Genomic DNA, 23,969 nt, shown 5'->3' with positions numbered 1-23,969 from the left:
TCTCAGAGTTGTGAGATCAAGTCCCTAATGGGGCTCCAAGCTCAGTTGGGAGTCTGCTTAAGATTCTCTCTCTGCCCCTCCTCCACCACTTGTGCATGCTCTCTTTAAAATAAATAAATCTTAAAAGATGGAAATTACAGTAATACTTTATCTAGAAAAACTCCAAATTGGAAGTAAAAACACAATTTCAAATAATTCATAAGACAAAAAGAAAAATCACAAGAGATATTAGAAAATATTTTTAAAAGAATTATCATGAAAACACATTAAAATTTTGGGAAAGCAAATAAATCAGAGCATAGAGACAAATTTGTATCTTTAAATACTCATATCAGAGTAGGTAAAAGATTTTGAATCAGTGGCCCCAGGTTTCATTTAAAAAAAAATCCAGAGAAAACATGAGTAAAGTAAATATGAAAGAAGCAAAGGAAGAAGATAATAAAGAACAGAAATCAAAGTACAGAATAGACAGTAGAGAAAACTAACAGAATCAAAAGATGATTTTTGAAAATACTATCAAAATTGACACACTTCTAGCAAAACTGATCAATTAAAAGGAAAGAACACAAATCACCAATATTAATACTGAAAAAAGGGATTATCACTACAGGTATTATAGATATTAAAAGAATAATGAGAGAATACTATGAACAACTTTATGCCAAAATTCATGTTGGGAGATATAGAAACATTTATGGAAAAATAGGACTTACCAAAAATGACACAAGAAGAAAGAAAATCTGATCAGTTCTATATTTATTGAAGACATCCCATTTATCAGAACCACCCCCTACCAAACAAACAAAAAACCTCTAAGCCCTAATAGCGTCACTCATGAGATCTATCAAACATTCAAGAAGGAAAAACGAGCAACCAAACAAAAACGCCAAGCTTACAAACACTTTCATAAAATAGATGAGGCCCATTGTCCTTAGTCATTTTTAAGGCCCCACAACTCTAATTCCAAACCCTAAAAAAGGCATTGCCCAAAAGGAAAATTATGCCTCTCTTGATACAAAAATCTTTAATAAAACCTTAAAATATCACACTCAACAACGTGTAAAAATGACAATGCACCATGACCCAGTAAAATTGTCCCAGCAATGTAAGATTTGTTTATACTTCAAAATCAATTAATATAATCCATCAAAGTACCATAATGACAAAGAAAAATCATGTGATCAGCCACTGAGGGGCTATTTATTCTCCATTTTTAGTAAGGTTGAGGAGGGAGTTGATAGATGAATATCCTTTACATTCTGAGAGTTAGCTTAATGAAACACAGTAATCTCATTTTCCCTTCCTGTTATTTTTCTCCTTAATTTGAGGCAGTGATGGCCTGAGTTTGAGGGTAAAACTGAACAGGGTTCCTTAAACGTAGCAAATGACAAACAAAATGGGTGGGGCTGGCTATTCATTTTTCATACAACCATCCAATTAATTCATTTATTATTTAATGAATATTTTTGAATTTTATAATGCTTTGCATTCAGCACTGTGGATGTAATGAAAAAAAAATAACCATTGTACTTATCTTGTGGAGTTTATAGTCAAGAAAGAAAGGTAGACATTAATTATAAGAGTAAGACCCACAAATATTACAGTTGTAATAACTATCATGAAGAAATGGTACAGATGCTTTGAAAGAGGGAAATTAGGAAAGGCAATGTTAAAAAATTAATTCTAGCTCTAGATTTGAAGGATGAGTAGGAGTGAGCTAGACAAAGAGAAAAAAAAAAAGTATTGTAGGCAAAGAGAACAGCAGGAAATCCCTGAAGCTATTGAAAAAAAAAATTTTTTTTCCTGGTACAAGTGCAGTGACTTGCTTCTCTGTATCTTAGGTAAGGAATAGTAATTACACTGAAAAGCCAGGGCTGCTCACCTCACTTCACACACCTTCTGCCTTTCAGTGATCGAGGAGTAGTTCACCAACTCAATGTTATTTACAAGAATATAATAATCAATTATACATTTTTTTGGAGAACTTGTGAAGGTCCAGGAAAGAAGCCTCTAATCTCTTGATTCTCTCTTCCTGCTTTCCATAGTCAAAACAAAAAGAGGAAAGATTTCCTTTCTTTGAGTGAAAATTTTATTTTATTTTATTTTTTTAATTTTTATTTATTTATGATAGTCACAGAGAGAGAGAGAGGCAGAGACACAGGCAGAGGGAGAAGCAGGCTCCATGCACCGGGAGCCCGACGTGGGATTCGATCCCGGGTCTCCAGGATCGCGCCCTGGGCCAAAGGCAGGCGCCAAACCGCTGCGCCACCCAGGGATCCCTGAGTGAAAATTTTAGATAATAGTTTTCTATATGGTATATTGTGCTTCAGAAATTATTCTCATATATTTTTGGTTTTCTTTTTGAGTTATAGATGCACATAACGGTTAACTAAGAAGCTTAAAATGTCAGGAATTAGGTCTCAAAAAGTGACAGTTTAGCCCTATAAGGAAGCAGAAGACCACACTGAATCTACATACATTTCATCCATTCCTCCAGGTGCAAGAGTTGCATTATGGCCCACTGGGACTTTAAAATGTTACAACAGAGTGATTAGAGGGAGTGAGGATTTCTCATTGCTCCAGGAATGTCACCCATCTTCCTCTTGGCACTGAAGAATAGGACAGATTATCTGTTTTCTTCTTTCTGGAAAACCTGATAAAGCATTCCCATTGTCTCAGATTTCCCAGAGGAGAGTGATGGTTAAAATGAGAATCCCAAACCCCTTTGGCTTATATAACAAATCCTTCTGTTGGTTTTTGAATGAGTCTTTTTACGTAATTTCTCCCAGTTTGTTTGATGGTTTCCTAAAACCAGTAAGGTATCTGTAAGTATGTGTTCAATTGACTATGAGCTACAGTTTGAAGTTCTGTTCTTAAGCCTCGATGGTTTTTATTAACTCAATGAATAAGCATCACCAACATGGTTAAAGTATCACTCTGCAATTAGACTTTGGAGATTAAATGAATTCTATTCTCACTTCCAAGTGTGTTTTAAATTACTTAACCCTGATTTTCCCCCTCTGTTAAATAGCGATGACATTGTACTTACCCACGGGGCTGTTGGTGAAGATTAAATAAGATTATCAATGTTAAGATCTCACCACAAAACTGGCATTCCAGGTAGTAGTTATTCTTGGTAATGCATTGAATATATTTCTTCAAATCTTAAAAAAGGGTCTTTCTATTAGACTTTAAGGAACACTCTACTAATGTATCTTCACAACTAGAAAACTGTAGCCAATTAGTATGACCTTTATTTACATAAGCACTAAGAAGAGAAGGTAGAATTAGAAAGACATATTACAGCAACCACTTTTTTGCATATGTAAGTAATTTATAATACTCTGTCTTCTGTTCATATACTATTTTGATACAACTTCATCAGAACAGGCACAGTTATTCAACTTAAGGCGAGATCAGCCTTAATGTATTTTTTCCACGTCTGTCCACCAAAGCTTACCAGTGGGCAGTAAATTTGATTAAGTGTAGACTCAAGTAGTATTTTATGTCAGGGGTTTAAGTACAAAAATACTTTAGGATATATATCCATAATAAATATCTATTTCTAAAGGTGTTAAAAAGGGCCATTTGAAATCAAATAATCTATCAATAAGTGGCTTTCTTTTAGTGAGAAATAAATCTTAAAACAATTTTTTTTCTGTTTATCAGAAAAAAATTAGAGAAACAAAGTGACTAGCAATGGAGTTCGAAATTCTTGACACATTTGTGGATATTATGATACTAATATGCACACACCAACAGAGTATAAACACTCTCTTAGTTAGGGGACTAAAAGGGAATAGAGGAACTTCCTACCTTAAAGTAGCTTAAAAACTTAATGACTAGTTTTACCATTACTGTTTGACTTCAGCATCATCATTTCTTGTACACTTTCTTTTTAAAAAAAATATTTATTTATTTGTTTGTTTATTTATTTACTTACTTACTTAAAGAGTATATGCATGCTGGGTGTGAGCCCCATCTGGGCTCAATCTCACAACCCTGAGATCGTGACCTGAGCTGAAAACAAGAGTCTGAGGCTCAACTGACGGGGCCACCCAGCGCCCCAATTTCTAGGTATCCTTTCAAAGTAGGTGGTATACTGATTGAGAGAAGGTCGATAAGGATGACTGACAGGCCTGAATCCTGACTGGGCCACAGTGTATGACCTTTATTTAATCTCCTATTCTTGTGGGATTGATAAAATAAAATGAGACAGTGAATACAAGGCACTTAGCACTTAGTAAGTGCTCAATAAATTCTATCTACTTGATGTAGCCACAGAAATATTAACAGAAATTCTCTAAGATTTTCAGGCAAATAGCCTAAAATCACTTGCCAAATAGCATGGGTTGGGGCACGAAGGGTGATAGATCACAGTAGAGTGCTTACATTTAGGGAATTCTTAACTGCACTATTTCATTTTGGGAGGACCTTGTTCTAGAGTGAACTTTGATAGAATAAATGAATTAAATTGTTGAAGAATTTCTTCACTACCTACTGTCATTTGCAAAGCAATATAAGAGATAAAAAATAAAATAAGGCATAACCCTTCCTTCAAGAATTATGGCAATCAGGGAACTTAGCTGCAGACAAGATTTGGGTTAAACTAAATAGAACAGGCGTTTATGAAAATGCTATTGAACAGCTTACAATAGGCCTGATATCCAGGTTCGGAAGCTGCGAAGTCAGGAATAATGCCCCAAATCATATAGCTGAACTGTTGTAAGAAGTCATCAAGGTGCCTCCACTGGGTCAAGAACTGCAGGTCTCGTTGCAGTTTTTACAGGAAATGTGCCCCTCAACACTTCTACCTATCCACTGCCCTAGCTCCCACCTTTCTTAGCCTGGGTTTTCCCACAGTCACTGGTTCTCTTGGCACATATTTCCAACTTAACATTATAGGCTTGGTAGCACCTCCGTCTTGCACCTACCTTCTAGTTGCACGTAAGGCTGAGAGAATGAATGTGAGGCCTTTTCAGCCTCTATTATGGAAGGTGGACTCTGTTTCATAAAGTAGGGGATTCTTTAAATATAGTGTTCTGATATGAGCAGGCAGAGAAAATAACAAAGTCTGCTGAGAGCATACAATTCAGCAGGTAGAATTTAACAAATATAGAATTCTTAGAAATAAATTATAATACAAACAGGAACATGCTAATTTTATGCTAGGGATATAAACAAAGAAATAATATATATACTGGTTAGAGACATGGCCTCTAAAATCAGACTGACCTGGGTTCACATCTCAGCTTGACACTCTGCTCAATAATGAGTCCTACCTGACGACATTCCTCACTTTTGTCTGTGGTTCTAAATGTGATCTAGGCTCTGCCAATCAGATCACTAGCTGGAGACCTGAATTCAGAACTTGAGTGGAGAGAGTACAGCACAAAACACCTCTTTTATTAGTACGGACTACCTGAAAAGCAGTGTGGTTTTGGTCTAGCAACTGGAATAGTGGCCCTTTTGTTCAGGAGGCAGTCTTAATACTCTGGCAGGAACAGTGATTGCCTTGCCAATACAGGCTATGGTTGTAGGGATTATATATAAACACTCAGCCTAAGGGCACCTGGGTGGCTCAGCAGTTGAGCATCTGCCTTCGGCTCAGGGCGTGATCCTGGGTCGAGGGATGGAGTACCGCATCAGGCTCCCTGAGAGGAGGCCTGCTTCTCCCTCTGCCCGTGTCTCTGCCTCTCTGTGTCTCTCATGAATAAATAAATAAAAATCTTTTAAAAAATAAAATAAAAGCTCAGCCTAGAGTCTGTTTCTTCAGTCTTCATCAACATCTGGTAAGCCAAATAAGTCTCTGTTTAAACTAGCTACACTGGATTTTGTTTTCTTCAATTAGACATTCACCTGCTAACCTGTGTGTCCTTTTTTAAGTTAATACAACTTCTCTAGGGCACCACATCCTCATTTGTAAAGAAGAAATAATATGGGGAGCTGCCATATGAGGTATTTAGGTGAGATCGTGTGTATATACACAGCATCATGTCTCATACAAAGTAAACATTTAATCAGTGGTAGTTACTATTATTGATGGTGGTGATCATAACAATAAATATAATAATCACGGTACTGGCTACAATGGAGGTGGAAGCAGGAACAGAAGGTAGACTCTAGAAGCTCTCCTGAAGAGAAAGATATTGGACTTGTAAAAACAAATCAACAGTAATGAAAGCCTATTAAAAGGAAAATATTTTCTAGTGTAACACAGAGAGTCAGATGCAGGATCTGACAAAAGTCAGTCTGAGTTACAGTTCATTGGGCTGCAACTAACAAAAACAACATGAGTCTTCAGGAAATGCTTCAGGGAAGGTCTGTGGGTGTATTTATGCCTCTGGCTTAGGATGTTCCCATCAGGTTTCATAAAGTGTTCTCCAGCTTTCACTAAAAATGCTAAGAAAGCCACAAATGTGGTATTTCACTTAATTAGGATCAAGTATAAAATGAAGCCCAGCCAAAAAGAGACAATTCTTGCTGAGAGCACTGTTGGCTCCTTTCCTGAGCCTAAAGGAAAACCAGGTAACAAGTTTGGACACCCACCACCCTTCCCCCACAAGATCTGCCATAGAAAAAATTGTAATATACAATGATCACCTAAACTGAATTTTTAGTTTTAATGGGAAATTTCAAAACGGGGTGGGGAGGGGAGAGAAATGAGCATCAGAAACATAAAAGAAAGTGGCTATCACCTTCAGAAAGGGAAATATACACAATGCAGAGTTTTGAGCAGAGCCTCATCAAACACTGTCCAGAGAGACTGAGGAACTCATTTAGTCTTTAAGAAAACACTCCACCCTTTAAGAACCATAATGGGAATCAGTCTTCTTGTAATTGCTCCTTGCTGTTCTTTGAGTTGAAAGCTGAGCCTGTGCCAACACATGTTAAACTTTACACCTGTGCTTACCACATGGTCCAAAGGGTGAGCACCTCTTAAGCTCTGGGCTCATTTAGTTACCAAGTCACCTTAACACAGGTGAGGGGTGGAAGGCTTTGTGTTTATTTTACCTAGGTTTGGCATAGTATTTATGTTGATGTATACAGGGCAATAATCTGATAAGGGGCTGAGTCTACTATGCCAAAAAATACCTCCCCAAATTCTCTGTATCTAGAACTCTAGATTCCAAAGCTACTTGTTAATTCATGTGGAAATCTTGATCACTGTCAGGATAATACAGTCTATCCACATTCTACCTTTTGGGCTAGCATTTACTAAAATATACATACACACTTCATTAACTGCTTCACTTTTCACACCATGTCAGAAACAGCCTAATGGTGGCTAAAGGGAAAGGAACGAAACAGGCAGATTTTCACCTGTGAGATTGGGAGATACCAATTTGATAACACTATGAATTCTGCTTCCTTTTAAGTTTGCCCACTTAAGAACAATAAAGTAATGGTTTCCTTTTCAATTAAGAAAATACACTTCAATTCTAATGCCCTTTGGCTTCCTTTTACATTTTTGAAAGTATTTTTGAAATCAGGTTATATGTAAAACCATATCAAAAGACTTTAAATTTTATATTTTCTATGATATAGTTTTTCAACTTCTACGAACTTATTTGTATTATTGTTACTCAGACTTATTCAAATGATGCAAATGTTCTAGAAACTTGCACTGTCCAATATGGCAGGAACTGGTCGCCTGTGGCTACTGAACACAGGAAATATGCCTAGTGAAACTGAGGAACTGAATTTTTATTTTTTTATTTTAATCAATTTAAATTTAACATTTCGTATTACATTGCACAGAAGAGCCATATACATATACATATAATCATGATAGTATTTAATGATAAATAGCTTCAATCATACACAAATTATAACATTATTAAAAGTAGCAACATAGTTGAATTATTATATGTTCCACAGTTGGGAACTGGTTAAATAAACTATGGTTTATTCATCCACATGTGGAATACTAGACAGACATGAGAAGTTATGAGAGGATTTCAGAAAATAAGATATTTGTGATATGCTATTAAAATTTTAAAATGAGGCTGAAAATTGCATGTGTAGTTAAAAACTGAATATGTGTATGAAAAAAGGAAAATTCTAGTTTAAGATGACATATTTACTTTTCCTGCCTTACTAGAATCTTATAGAAATAACTGTAAGAAGAAAGAATGGCAAAAATCCATGATAGCACTATAAATTATAGTAAAGTATTACATCAATGGGCTAGTAATTTTGAAAAATGTACAAAAGTTAGAATGTAGATGTGGTTATTTAGACAGAGAAAACCAAAGAAACAAGTTTTGCATTAGAAGTGCAAAGGAAAGGGCCCATCTTCCCACTAAAGCCCTAGAGTAGTGTTTTCTTTATACTTGCAGTGTTAGCATCACCAGCAAATGTGAAAAATGCAGTCTTGAGCCTCACTTCAGACTCACTTTAGTCAGAAACCCCAGAGAATGGGACCCAGCAATTTGTGTTTAGCAAGCTCTCCAGGATATTCTCATGCTCACTCAAGTGTGAGAACTATGCCCTAGAGGACTCTCTTCCAACTTTGTTCATTGTCATCACCTGCAGAGCTTTTAAAATGACTGATTCAATAGGTCTGTGGAGTGGCCTGTTCATTTGGATTTTTAAAAACTTCCCAGGGGATCTGATGTACTGTGAAGTTGAGAACATATGCCTCAGAGAATTTGCAGATGCAGGAATTTTGCAGTAAGAGCCACCATGCAACCACCAGACCAGCCTTCTTGCTTCTTTTACATCTAGCTGTGGTGATTGCTCCTGAAATAATGCTAGAAATAGGCTCCTTGAACCAAGAAGGGGCTGCCTGGGTTCCTAGTTTAGATATTGGGCTGAAGAGAGAATCTAAACAGAGCCCCAGACCAGTCTGGGCACTGCTACAAATGGAGAAAAATAAATAGTTGTTGTTCCATTAGATCCTCCTAGGAATGAAAGGGTAAAATAATGTTACGTGCTAAGCCTCAGATGAGCCTTGGTTTCCTGTGAAAAATCTCCTTCTCCTAAAGGGGAAGACTGTCTTGGTCAGCATACCCCATTCTCCCCCTGGCTCTATTCTCCTTATTCAGGGAAGAGGCTAAGAAAACAGCTATATAAGTGTGCTAAGGAAACCCACATCAGTTCAGAACACCTGTATCAGGAACTTGTTGGTCAAACTAGCCCTTTATTTACAAATATGAATTGACTACCAAGATTAGCAGACTTACAAGGAAAATCATCAGCATAAAAAAGAAGGATCACAATAAGTAAACATACATCATCACAAAAGGAAATAGAAAGATGAAGAGAGCAGAAGAAAACTTGTAAAATAATTTAAAATGATATCCTTAAAATAAAAAGGAAATTCTATAAGAAAACAAGTAACTATGCGAAATGAGTAATCAAATGATAAGAAAGAGTTCATAGAAATTGAAAACAGGGGGACGCCTGGGTGGCTCAGCGGTTGAGCATCTTCCCTTGATTTGGGGTGTGATCCCGGAGTTCCAGGATCCAGTCCCACATCAGGCTCCCTGCATGGAGCCTGCTTCGCCCTTTGCCTGTGTCTTAGCCTCTCTCTCTTTGTGTCGTTCATGAATAAATAAAAAATTAAATCTTTAAAAAACGGAAAACAGGATGGTAAAAATAGTATACTTGCTACTAATAATTTCTTTAGAATAAAATAAATATTAGTAATCTGGAAGATAAAATTCTACAAATTTTATTTCAATCACTGGAGATAAATGTGGGACTCAAGGTGTCTCCGGGAATTCTAGAAAGAGAAAATAGAGACTACAGAAAGAGAAAATTTTAAATATGAATAAAAAATAAGATTTCCCTTTGGGGGAAACAAAAAACTTTAGATGCAAAGAGTTCAATATCATTATTTTCCTATTCAATAGTAGAGTGTACACTTTATATTTAAGTCACTTCTTCACTTTCTTATAATGGAAGAATTAAAAGGATGGAAGTCCTAAAGTCCAGATACACAAGATCATAAATAATATCTTTATGAGGTGCCAGAGTTTCTAAATACACATCCTGGCACTTGCTTATTGTCAAAAGGGAATAATAATTGTTAAGCAGTGATCGTGTTCCAAAAAAGTATCACACAGCAAGGAAGGGAAGACAAATCCTCCACTTCCACACTGCTAGGTACAATTCAAGAAAATAGGAAAATGGAACAGTGATGCAAATTAAATTTGTATGCAGTAGCACCACAGAGCATTTGCAATGCTCTTTGATTTTCTCTAGATAAGTAATTATGATTAAGTCCCACTGGAATGTCACAGAAATTTTTTTCTAACGTGAATAATTCTAGGATCACCCAAAATACTTGGTAGCTTCATGATTTAATATTACCACACACACACACACACACACACACGTGCACATACATTGTCTTCTGCTGCGATGATTCTTAAAGCCTTAATGAGATCAAAACCCTCAAGAAGGTTCTAAATTATTTAGAAAGTTAGGAAAATGTATGTGTGGGGAAGTCTTATTCTTCTCACACAATGGTAAGAGTTATTCCTGTGAGGAAAATCTGAGAAAAGAAAGATCACTAGCTAAATAACAACAGACCATCAGCAAAACACATATAGCATATACTTAAAACCTTAGTTAGCATGTGATTTTCATTTTTTCCTAAATAGCACTGCTCCCAGATGTATATGCATATGGGATCTGCATCTTCACAGAAACCAGTCCTTGCTTACTTGTCCTTTAACTGGAGTCCTACATATTTTTGCTGGTGCCAAGTAACCTTTAACCCAGAGCTCTGTAGAAATCATATAATCCTATCACTTGCTCATTGCAAGAATCCCCTTTCCTCCAGAAAATGGTCTTACAGAGCAATAAACCTACCAGATTTTCACCAGCTGTAACTGCTATGAACTTTTTTTATATAAATATTTCAATCCAAAATTGCCTTTTCGCATCTTTCATCATTAGTCTAGTTTTGCCCTTAGAGCAGGTAGTCTGCTCTTTTAAGAGGAAATGCTGTAATGTTTTGAAAACAGCTATCCCATTCAAATACTGCCACTCTCTCTTCCTGGTTTTCTGTTCCTCAAAGTAAATTCACCCCTCTTCCCACTCATTTATTCTGCTAATTTATCATACTCCATGGTTTACCTATCACTCATATTTTGTTTATTCTGACTGCTAAATATCCCTCTTAACATGTTGTGACTCTACATGAGTGCAGTATTCCAGGTGCAGTTGATAATGATAATAATAATAGTATAAAGATAACTAGCTATGGAAATACCAGTACCAAGCATAGCACAAAGATCTCCGTCTTGATTATCTTGTTACCTATAGAGTATTGTAATATTGTAGAGATGAGAAACCAGAGCTTGAAAAAACTAAGTGATTTGTTTGATTAGCTTGAGAAATTGATACCAGAAAACTACCAGTATTCAATAAATGTCCTCTTATTCACTATACACATTAACTCAGAATCCTATCCAATCACCACTTCCTCTGTGATAGCTATTTTGAGTCTAATGACACTCCAAGGTGCCATCAATTTTCACTTTAGGAGTGGAAGAACACAATGCCTTTTCCTCTAAGTTCTTAAAAATCTTGCATGAATATTTACTAAAATATTGACCAGTGCATAGCATAAACTATATTCAATATATATTAACCTGTACCATACTAGATATGGATTCAATACCTTAATCTGTTTAAATGTATCAATCTATATTGACCTGTTTAATAAGGATTATTTTGAATAAAGTTGTTGAAAAGATAATAGAGCCTTTACTCCATCAATAATCAAACAGCAAGTTATTTTATATAATATCCAAATTGAAATTCAATAAGACAACAATAGGCACATTGCTATTTCTTCCTTTCATAAATTAGCATGGTGAACATCTCTAGAAAGAAGAGAGACCTGTGCCAACACACACTCTCACTCACTCATAGGCACATTTTGCTACAGTGATTGCACAGACTTTAGATGGTCATCAGGTGATGACTATCTTCTCTGGCCAGTTTAAAATGTTAGCAAAATCACAAATGGACTATATTTTACAATGGGCTGCACTTTCATTTCATCTAAGTACAGATGTCAAAGAGCTTTTAAATCTCCCTCTTTGGATTTTGAAGCTAGCTATTAATTCTTTTCCACTTGACAGAAGTAGAAGAAATTAATTTGCATTTTATACTGTAGGCACAGCTGGCTGAGACATTCTATGAGTAAGTAGACAGCCATACAAATAATGAGACTTACTTAGAATGTTAAAGCAAGATCTGGAATAAGATCTACAAAAGTTGAGAAGGGCAATGCTGTGTTTTGGGTCTCTCCTTGGCTGGATTTACTAGATCTCATAATGAAGTCAAATTTGTGGCAGTGAGGAATCTTTAAATGTAATAAAAGCAGTGTGATAATAACAATAATAATTAATTACCAGTTACTGCTTTTAGATGCTTAACATGTACCAGGCAAATTGCTACATTCTTTATCTTTATTAGTTCATTTAATCCTCAAACAACGTGATATAATTGGGTGACTTCTATGACATAATGTAGGTAATCAATGAGCACGAGAGGCCAGCAACAACTGGTTTCTGATGCTGTCAGGAAGGCAGAGTTAGGATTTTTTTTCTTTTTTTTTTTTTTTCTTAGATCCTAAAAGGAGATGCCTTACTGGCTATCCCAGTGAACACTTGACATAGCCCTGTGAAGTTATCTATGAAAGAGCTGCTGGGAAAGTTATATACTCTCTAATTGATGGTGAATCACGCCAAGGCTGGAACTGGCTGAAAAACAACAGCACTAAGAAAAAGAGCATTAACTTTATTCTCTGAGACACAGGCTGACCAGTCCAAGTCATCCAGAGACGGGCTGAGATAAAAGCACACAAACAAATGAGGGGAAAAAAAGAGAGAGAAACTTTTGGGTTTTTGTAATGTGAGCAGCCTGTCAATGGATCTAGTTGAGAGAATTCCACACTCTCTTTCAAACAAGTGGCTCACATACCCCAAGTGGGGAACCTGGAAATAGGGTTTAAGAATTTATAAGACTATCTTACCTTTCTGAGGAGGAGAGTGGGGCCATGTAGCTCATATTGGTATTGGACAGCTAATCTCACTCAGAATTTACAAGATTAGCCCCCTAACTTTTCCCATTTCAAAGATATATAATACTCTCCTTGCCCCTTTTGCACTATTTTTCATTTCTAGATGAAACATATTAAATAGCTTTGCAATAAGCTCAATCCGTATTCCCTCACTCAGAATCAAGTTATATTATTTTCTCTGACATTAAACCAATATACTAATTGCTAAAATAGAAACAGGGTAATAATGATTTAGTAATGACACCATTAAGGTCATTTGCATTTGAGAAAGGTAGGGAAGAAAGGCAGAAGAGGGAAGGAGGGAGAGAAGAAGAATTGAATGCCTAGAGTTTGCTTAACAGAAGGAAATGGTTAAGGTCGAATGTTAGACATCAACTTCAGAGCTAATTCTTTAAGAGATAGGATCCTAAAGTCATTTCAATAAGCTTAATTAGTTAACTACCTACTTATAATAGTAAGACCTAATTAGTTAACTACCTACTTATAATAGTAAGACCTGTATATCATATATATATATATAATTAATATAATACCATATTTCATTATCATTCATATTAATTCATATAACAGTGATTTTTTTTGTCTGGTTAAATATGAATAAATTCTGATTTTTTGTAAGTATAAGATATTTTCTTGGTTTCTACAATTAGGATCTTCTATAAATCTGGTCCCTATAAAATCAGTGGCTTTAAAAGCCAGCTATCAATTACCACATCAGCACAGAGCCATTATTCCACTCAGTGGCTGCATGACCTTGGGCAAATCTCTTTACCTCTTTGAATCTGTTTCCTTAGATGTAACATATAAATATTAATACCTACCTATAAACTTTTAGTTAAAAATGCTCACAAAAAATAAAGAAGGTCACTCTATGATTATAAAGGGGTAAATTAATAAAAAACATATAACAATCATAAACATGCAACATTAGAGCATCCTGGTATATAAAGAAACTACTAACAGAACTAAAAGAAGAGATAGACAGGAATACAATAATAGTTGGGGACTTTAATAACCCACTCTCAGCAATGGCTAGATTATCCAGACAGATAATCAATAAAGAAACAGAAGATTTGAACACTATAGACCAAATGGACCAAAGAGATATACAGAACATTCCATCCGACAGAAACAGGATATACATTCTCCTCAAGCCTGCACAGAACACTTTCTAGGATAGATAATATGTTAGGTCACAAAACAAGTTTCAAAAAATTCAAGAAGACAGAAATTATATCAAGGGTCTTTTTCTGACCACAAAGGTATGAAACTAGAAATCAATAGCAGTAAGAAAGCTGGGAAATGCACAAATGCATGGAAATAAAACAATCTTGAACCACCAATGGTTAAAAAAGGAAATAAAAAGGGAAACAAAAAAAATCCTAAGACATGAAATAGAAACAATATATCAAAACCTATAGGATGCAGCAAAAGCAGTTCTGAAAATTTATAGTTACAAACAGATGTATTGGGATAAAAGAAAGATCTCAGATAAACAACTTAACATTATATCTCAAGGAACTAAGAAAAGAAGAACAAACTGAGACCAAAGTTAGCAGAAAGAATGAAATAATAAAGAGTGGAGCAGAAATAAATGAAATAGAAAAGCAATGAAAAGAAAAAAGCATAAGAAAAATTAAAATTCAGAATTCATTCTCTAAAAAAAAGATTGGTAAATCTTTAGCTAGACTAACCAAGAAAAAGAGGTGAACTCAAATAAATAAAATTATAAATGAAAGAGGAGACATTACAACTGATACCACAGAAATACAAAGGATCCAAGTGACTACCATGAACAATCATATACCAATAAATTAAACAACTTAGAAGAAATTAATAAATTCCTAGAAACATACAATCTATTAAGATGGACTCATAAAGAACTAGAAAATACGAGCAGACCAAGTAACAAGTAACAAGGAGAATTGCGTCCGTTCTCAATAACTTCTCAACAAAGAAAAGCCCAGAACCATATGTTTTCACTGATGAATTTTATCAAATATTTATTTATTTCCAAACATTTAAATGAAAATTAATGGCAATCCTTCTCAGACTCTTAAAAATGTTGAAGAGAAAGGAATGCTCTCAAACTCATTTTACAAAGTCAGTGTTATCCTGACACCAAAGCTAGATAAGACTACTGCAAGAAACTTACAGGCTAATATCCTTGATACATATAGATGCAAAAATTCTTAACAAAATACTAGTAAAACAAATTTAATAGCACACTAAAAAAATCATACACCATGAGCAAGTGGGATTTGTCCCTGGGATGTAGGGATGGTTCAGATGCAGATCAATAAATGTTATACATCAAATTAATAAAATGAAAGAAAAAATCATCTGAATAGATGTAGAAAAAGCATCTGACATAATCCAACATCCTTTCATGATAGAAACTCTTGACAAATTTAGTATAGAAGGACTGTACCTCAACATAATAAAGGCTATATATGATAAATCCATAACTAACATCATACTCAATGGTGAATGATTGAAAGTGTTTCCTCTAAGATCAGGAACAAGATAAGAGTACCCACTCTCAGCACCAGCACTCCTGTTCAGCATGGTACTGAAACTCCTAGCCAGAAAAATCAGGCAAAAAAAAAAAAAAAAGAAATAAAAGATACCCAAATAGGTAAAGAAGAAGTAAAATTATTCTGTTTGCAGATGACATGATCTTATATGTAGAAAATCCCAAAGACTGCCAAAAAATTAATAGAATAAACAAATTTAGTAAAGTTGCAGGATACAAAATAAACATATAAAAATCAGTTCCATTTCTATACATGTTTATATTTCTAGAAACAAAATAAAATAAACCCATTTACAATAGCATCAAAAACAACAAAATACTTATGAATAAATTTAACCAAGGAGGTGAAAGATCTGCACAATGAAAAGCATAAGACATTGATGAAAGAAAGTGAAGACATAAATAAATGGAAACATAGCCCATATTCACAGATCAGAAGAATTAATATTATTAGCATGTCTATATTACCCAAAGCTACCTATAGTTTTAATGCATCCCCTATCTAAATTCCAATGTGTTTTTATAGAAATACTATATATTTAAGAAACTATATTTAAGAAAACAATCTTAAAATTTGTATGGAACCACAAAAGACCTTGAATAGCTAAAGCAATCTTGAACAAGATAACAAAGCTGGAGGCATCATACTTTCTGATTTCAAACTATACTGCAAAGCTATAGTGATCAAAACAGTATAGTACTGGCATAAAAAGAGACACATAGACCAATGAACAGAATCAAAAGCTCAGATATAAACTCTCGCATATATGGTCAACTCATACTGGACAAGGAAGCCAAGGATACTCAATGGGAAAAAGAGCCTCTACAGCAAATGGTGTTGGGAAAATTGGTATATACTTGGAAGAGAATCTGTATCAGGGAAATGTAAATCAAAATCATGATGAGATATTGTTTCACACTTGTTAGAATGGCTATTATCCAAAAGATAAGAGAACAAGTGCTAGTGAGGATGTGAAGAAAAAATCTTGTGCACTAATGGTGCGGATGTAAATTGGTACAGACCACATAGAAAACAAGTATGAAAATTTCTCAAACAATTAAAAGTAGAACTACCATATCACCCATATTTACTGCTTCTGGGTAAATGTATGAAGCAAATGAAATCTCCATCTTGAAGAGATACCCGCTTTTTTACGTTCGTTGCAGAATCACTTATAATAGCCAAGACATAGAGACAACTTAAATGTCCACTGATGGATGAATAGGTTAAAAAAAAAAGTGATACAATGGAATATTCAGTTAAAAAAAGGAAATCCAGGGATGCCCAGTGGCTCAGCAGTTGAGCATATGCCTTTGGCCCAGGGTGTGATCCTGAAGTCCTGGGATCGAGTCCCACATGAGCTCTTGCATGGAGCCTACTTCTCCCTCTGCCTATGTTTCTGCCTCTCTCTCTCTCTGTGTCTCTCATGAATAAATAAAATCTTTTCTTAAAAAAAAGGAAATCCTGTCATTTGTGACAACATAGACATAACTTAAGGGAATTCTTTTAAAGACTGATTGATTGATTGATTGATTTAAGAGACCACATTGTGAGTGGGGAGAGGGACAGAAGGAGGAGAGAGAGAATCTCAAGCAGACTCTGTGCAGAGCACAGAGCCCAGTGCAGGGCTCATTCTCAGAGCCCTGAGATCATGACCTGAACTGAAACCAAGAGTTGATTACTCAACCGACTGAGCCACCCAAGACCCTCAGAACTTAAGGTAATTATACTAAGTGAAATAAATCAGACAGAGAAAGACCAATAGTGTATGGTCTTATTTATATATGGATCTAAGAATTAATACTGAAGTCATAGAAACAAAGAATGACTTGGTAGTTGACAGGGGTGAGGGTATGGGGAGATGGTTGAATGTAGTTAAAGGGTTACAAATGCTCAGTTAGAAGATGAGTAAGATCTGGGTATCCACAGAATGGTGACTATAGTTAACAACTCTGTATTTTATACTTGAAAGTTGCTATAGGAGTAGATCAGTTCTTAACACACACACACAAGGTAACTGTGTGAGGTAATGGATGTGTTAACTAACCTTATTGTGGCAATCACTTCACTATAGATATATATATAGTGATATATATATATGATATATATATATATATATCATCATATTGTACATCTTAAACTTACACAATGTTATATACAAATTACATCTCAGTAAAGTTAGGGGAAAAAAACTACCCCATTTAACAGGGTAACTGTGATTTGAAATAAGAGATGTAGAAGCCCCTTTATTAAAATATAAACTTTCTAAAAGTCTGAAGAATTATCATGTTAATTTTAAAATATTCATGTCAGAATTATAATTTAACTAGATTAAATACCTGGGTGTTGCCTGTGCCCTTAGGCATTAGTTCTTTAAAATAGAAAGGCCTTGTTTATTTACCTGAGGGGGTTGTGAACAGCTCAAATGAAATAACATCAGCGCAAGTGCTTTAACTATGTGTACAATTATGATTATTTAAAATTCCACTCAAATTTCATCATGAGTTCTCTTACCATAAAAATTCATTATTAGTACATGACAATCTACTTTAAAAGAAACCTTACTCCAACAATTTGAAACAACCAAAGAATTTGGACTTTGGAGAACATTCTAAACTTAAATTGTATCATAAGTCATGAAAATGCAAAGTTATCCCAAAAATATTTACATAAAAATAATCATCAATACCCTATAGACCAGTTTCTGTAAATAGTTCTTTATTGAAAAGATCAAACGTGAAAATGATGATTTGATAACACAAGTATAAAATCAAGTTCTTAAAAAAATGCATGTAAATTTAATATTATCCCTGGAAGCTATGTTTTTTTAATGGGCAAAATACCAGCAATGTGCCATACAGGCTTGTATTTCTGCTCAGAGTAGTGACTTAAATTTGCAATGCTTGTCACAGCTAGAGTTCCTCGTAACAGCTGAGAGTGTCCTATCTGCACAGCAGTCAAGTTACTCATTATCTGGAATGCTGGATATAAAATCAGCAGCTTCCAATTGTTTGGTGGGATGAGGTATGAAAACATTGCAAAGAACTGACAAAGAAAAGAAGATCAAAATCCTATTCCATCTCAAATGACCTCTGTGCATGACCTCCAAAATAGAGATAGGTTATGAAGTCAATGTTTTCACCCACCCAACAGGGTAGGTGATTGAGTCATCAAGAAGGACACTGAAACTGTGGCCCAGAAAAGCAAGAACACTGCAAAACAGGTCAGCACAAGAAAGAAAATAAACATGCGTATATATACCATGCTTGGTCATTGTATGGCTTTCAGCAAGAATATAAAATAAATTTTAGACACTGACAACGTCCCTCAAAACAAAAAACATCCCACCAATCCACACTCTGAATGTTTCAACTGGTCCAGAGGCCACATTTATTTTGCAATTGCAAAGAGATAACATTTGTGAAAGGCAAAGACAACTGAGATTTCCTGTGTCACCCTGGCATTACCACCTATTTTCCCTTCTGTTGTAGCTCTATGCACCATTTCCATACTTTAAATGCCTAGAATAGCCTTTGGTCTCCTTCCAGGCTCTTAGTGTCTTCCTTTTACTGCTAGATTATGTCTTCTCTTATACATGTCTCCCAGGGATTTAGAGATGAGACTAAGAGGTTGGCAGCATCACTGAGGAAAGACACTGTATCTCCCTCTACCAGATTTACTGCAGTAGCAGGACATTTTCAGGACCTGTGGTTTGGGCATGAGCCAGAATAATCTTAAAGCAGAGTTCAGTCTAGCTGCATTCTTAGAAAAACTTACAGCTTTCAATTTCCAAGGTGCAATTTTGTTCATCCAGTGGGTACCGTCTTAGGTCCATCATGCAGGCAGCTGTAGTTGTGATTCTAGAAGAGAAATAGCAACAATATATGCTGTTAGCTGGTCCATGGCTGGAGTTGAAAAAATTAAATCCAAGTATCAAAGAGGGCAGAACTGGGCCTCTAGAAGACTGATTTAGCCAGAGTTCTAGTGAAAAAGGGTGCTATAGCTTCAGATAACCATTTTCCTTTATAAGCCTCAGGCTGATTTATATAAAAAAAGACTGGACTAAATCAGTATTTTCCCCAAGTGTGGTTCATTACCTACTTATACTAAACAAAATCACCTGAGAGGGTTTATTAAACAGACATTTCCATGCTCCAGAATGTCTTGGTGTAGGGAGGGATGGTCCCAGGGCTCTTTATTTTACAAGCATCACAAAGAGATTAAGAATATCAACATAGATAGCTCCTCTTCCATTCATATTTGTTTCCTCTTCCCTCAAATCTAATCTTCATTAAATCTTGGTTTTGATTCATTATTTTTGACATTTCTATGCATAGTATAGTACTTTGCAAGTGCTTTAACACAACACACAATCAGCCTTTCATCTATTGCCTGATTTGTTCTGTGCTGAGTAATCTGATATTTTCATGACCTGTTAGTGTCCTCCTATGGGCTGGCACAGTTACTGATTTAAAATACCTGGTTCCTTTATTATTTTATCAGAGATATGAATATGTCCCTTTAATGTCTGTATTTCTCTATCTTCATTTTTCACTAATCTCTTATTAAAGACCTACTAAAAGGAGTCAAAAAGCATATAGTCCTAAGTGGTTTGTTAATATATATTTTCTGATCAATATAGCAGCATAAAGTCATGAAAAACACAAGTTTTAGAATACAACAGACAGAGGTAAAAATTCTAATTCTGTATAACTAACTGACATCAACATGGTTAATATCTTTTCACCAACCTTAGTTTCTTCATCTATAAGAAAGGGATATTATTAACAACAACATAATAATATAACAAGGTTTCTAAAAAGATTAATAATTGGGACTCCTGGGTGGCTCAGCGGTTGAGTGTCTGCTTTTGGCTCAAGGTGTGATCCTGGAATCCCAGGATCGAGTTCCGCTTCGGGGTCCTTGCATGGAGCCTGCTCCTTCTGCCTGTATCTCTGCCTCTCTCTCTGTGTCTCTCATGAATAAATAAATATTTAAAGAAAAGATTAATAATTTATGTAAGGAATATAAAAAAGTACCTACATATAGCAGGTCCTTTATATCTACTTAAAAAAAAACTTATACAAGAAATTGATATTGAATTTGATCAACTTTGGCCTACTCTACTCTGAAGGGCGCTTTACTATGAGTTGGGAATAGAGAAATAAGATACAGTCCCAGCTTGAGAGAAACAGTCCCCAGCTAGACATTTTTCACTGGAAGGTTGGACAGAGTTTAAAAGTAATCTAAGTAGACTGAGTTTATGAAATTCCTCAGTTAGGTGTGGGAGTCCCACTCCTCAGTTGTAGGATGAAAATAAGTGATTAACTCAATGTAAGTAGTTCATGCCTCTTTAGTTTAATTACTGCTTCATTAAGTTTTGTGCTCTGTTAATTTCTGTTTTTCTTTTTAGCAATAAGTGAGTGTCCTAAGGCTGATGTTCATCCCCAATTCCCTCCTTTTCTTCACCAGGAGTTAGCTACTCTGCCTGGGCTCATTTTCATCTCCACTGCCTCCTTCAAAATCTATGGCCCCACTGCCTCACCTCATATTATTACAGTAAATTAATCTCTTGGCCTTTCCATTTGCCCCCCTACTATCCATTATCCACACAGCTGTCAGATCTTTTAAAAATATAGATTTTATCACTCCTCTGCTTAAATTTTTTTTGGTTCTCCCAATAAAATCCAGAGTCTTGGCTGTGTCCTACTGTGCTCTGAATAATCTGCCTCTTCCTTCCCAATATTATCTCATGCCAAGTCCTTACTATCTTCCAGTCTGCACATTTGTTCTTTCTGCCTAGAACATGTCTCTCCCCGATCTTCGTAAGTCCTTCTCTTCTGATCCTTCAGCTCAATAATCACTTCCTCTGAGAGGCTTTACCCAAGCAGCCCACCCAAAGTAGCTGCCTTAACTGATGTTCCATTTTAACCTATTTATTTTCCTTCAGGCAAGTATCACAATCTGAAATTATCTTTTTTTTTTTTTTTTGCTTTTTAAAATTTAGATTCAAGTGTATAACATAATGATTTAACAATTACTAAACCATAAGAAAAGAATGAAATCTTGTCATTCATGGTAACATGGATGGATCTAGCAGATATTATGCTAAGTGAAATAAGCTGGAGAAAGACAAATACCATATGATTTCACTTATATGTGGAATATAATAAACAAATGAACAAGCCAACAACAACAAAGAAAGAAACAGACTCATAAATATAGAAAACAAACTGGTGATTGCCAAAGGGAAGGGATTAGGATGATGGGTGAAATAGGTGAAGATGATTAAGAAGTAAAAACAACAGGGGCAGCCTGGGTGGCTCAGCGGTTTAGCACCGCCTTCATCCCAGGATCAAGTCCCACGTCAGGCTCCCAGTGTGGAGCCTGCTTCTCCCTCTGCCTGTCCCTCTCTCTCTCACACTCTCTCTCTCTCTCATGAATAAATAAATAAAGTCTTAAAAAAAAAAAAAGAAGAAGAAAGATGCTTTAAAGTACTATTTCTCTCAATAAAATGTAATCCATTAGGGGTACAGGCTTTGTTCTATTTATTGTAAGACAATCAATAAACATCTGTTGGATAAATAAAAACATGAATTATAAAGAGGCAAGCAGTTGGTTTTGCTGATTATAAATCTTTTATTTAGAGGATTATCTTATCTCAATATTTCTCTTCTTCAGCTTTTAATGTGCCTTAAGTTTTAGGGATTCTTCCCATATTTTTAACAGCAAATGTTAATCCATTTAATTAACATTGTGTATATATAGTACTAGAGTTTATCTTATCATCAAACTGATTGTTTTGCTTTCAATGGGACTTGTCAAATAACGTTTTACAAATACTAAAAATTATATAAAAAATAAATTTCACATTAATTATTTACTCAGGGCTTAAAAATGACAACCTATTTTGACTATGCAATATTTGACTGAATTTCTCGCTGGTCCATCTGTCTACTGTCCTTCTTTTCTTCCTTCTTTCCCTCCTTCCTTCTTTTTTTGTGTTTTAACATGTAGTTACAACCTGAATTGCTACTAACATAGGAGAAACCTGTATTATGTAGAAGATAAATTTTCAAAGAAAATAAAATTAGGTATATGATGGGCATACCAAAACTCCCATGTTACTTCTATAAAATAGCAGAAATCATCCATCTTGAGAAACTAGAAAAAAGTAACTTCAAATGACAGACTGAACACAAAGGACATTAAAGGTACAAGGGCACACGTACAATTTTAAAAAAAACAAGAACCATAAACAGATGCTCAACTGTGTGAGATGAAGCCTGCAATAGCTACTATACAGGTTGTGGTTCACACTTTCTGATGATACATATTCATGGCAACTAACATCTGTGAACTAGTGCTGTAAACATGAGTGCTATGAACAAGAAAAATAGACTAATGCTATTGCAGATGAAATGAGTTTCCACCCATATTTAAAAAATAAAGTAGATGAAAGTGTTTTTCTCACATCAACATTTGTATTTACACCAATGTTTTACTTTTTTAATGCTATAATATACTTCATAAAACAAAAAAAATACATATATAAATATTTTCTAGTCAATGTTTTCAAGGCATTTGTGTCTCCTATTGGGTTAAAGCAGAAACTCTATAGACAAAATAATCCCTTTTGAGTCCTGTTCATATAGACCAGAACAAGTAAGCTGGGGTGAATCACTTAGATCCTGTAATACTTGGATGCTCCTGAACATTTGAATTAAAAACTTGCCATCCTAATTGGTTATGAGATGGTAAAAGCAAGAAGAGATCTTTACCTCGTAAAATGTTCTGTGATTTTTGTTATGACACCTGCTAATAAGCAGATACAGTGATAACTATTTTGACCAGTGGTTGGTATTTGAAAATATGTGTAGAATACTCACACACCCATATTAAAAGCAAAGCAGAGCTATAAAATATGATGTAAATAGCAACCAAATACATAAATATTCAAAAAATTATGCCATCTATGTATGCAGATTTTAAAACAAGGCACAGACATGTGTGACAAGCCTGCATCTTTTCCACATGATTTATAAGATCAGGAACTACATATGTTTTTGTCTTATTTGTATCTCAAGCACTTTGGCAGGTCTCTGGCACATATCACTAACCCAAGATTAAAACAGTAATAATAATAATAAAGAGAAGAAAAAAGAAAGCAAAAGTCATAAGCATTCTCAAACTGAGAATTTTGAAACAATTCTCTATATTAAGTACCTCATTTAATTTATTTAAAAAATTCTAAAATCAAAGAATTATAGAAGAAGCTACTCAGAAATGAATCTTATTCAAAAAAGTTTAATGATCAACATCAAAAATCTGTTCTTTGGAACTTTATGATTTATAGCAGTGCTAAGTTTCCATAGGAATAAGTC

The 23,969-nt window shown here is 35.0% G+C and overlaps 1 protein-coding gene across 6 annotated transcripts in view; it reads right to left on the bottom strand.

Moving 5' to 3' along the window:
• Positions 1-23,969, bottom strand: part of GABRB2 (gamma-aminobutyric acid type A receptor subunit beta2) — a 238,604-nt gene that overhangs the window by 102,549 nt on the left and 112,086 nt on the right. For all 6 annotated transcript variants that reach the window (XM_077895632.1, XM_077895631.1, XM_077895633.1 and 3 more), the window contains one exon: positions 19,363-19,445. In XM_077895632.1, coding sequence (XP_077751758.1) covers positions 19,363-19,445 — 83 coding nt within the window. The remainder of the gene's footprint in view (positions 1-19,362; positions 19,446-23,969) is intronic.

Source organism: Canis aureus, chromosome 4, assembly GCF_053574225.1.
Source record: "Canis aureus isolate CA01 chromosome 4, VMU_Caureus_v.1.0, whole genome shotgun sequence".
In the NCBI taxonomy this organism is placed as follows: domain Eukaryota; kingdom Metazoa; phylum Chordata; class Mammalia; order Carnivora; family Canidae; genus Canis; species Canis aureus.
Note: the sequence above shows the minus strand (reverse complement) of the source record. Positions and strands in the feature narration are given on the sequence as shown.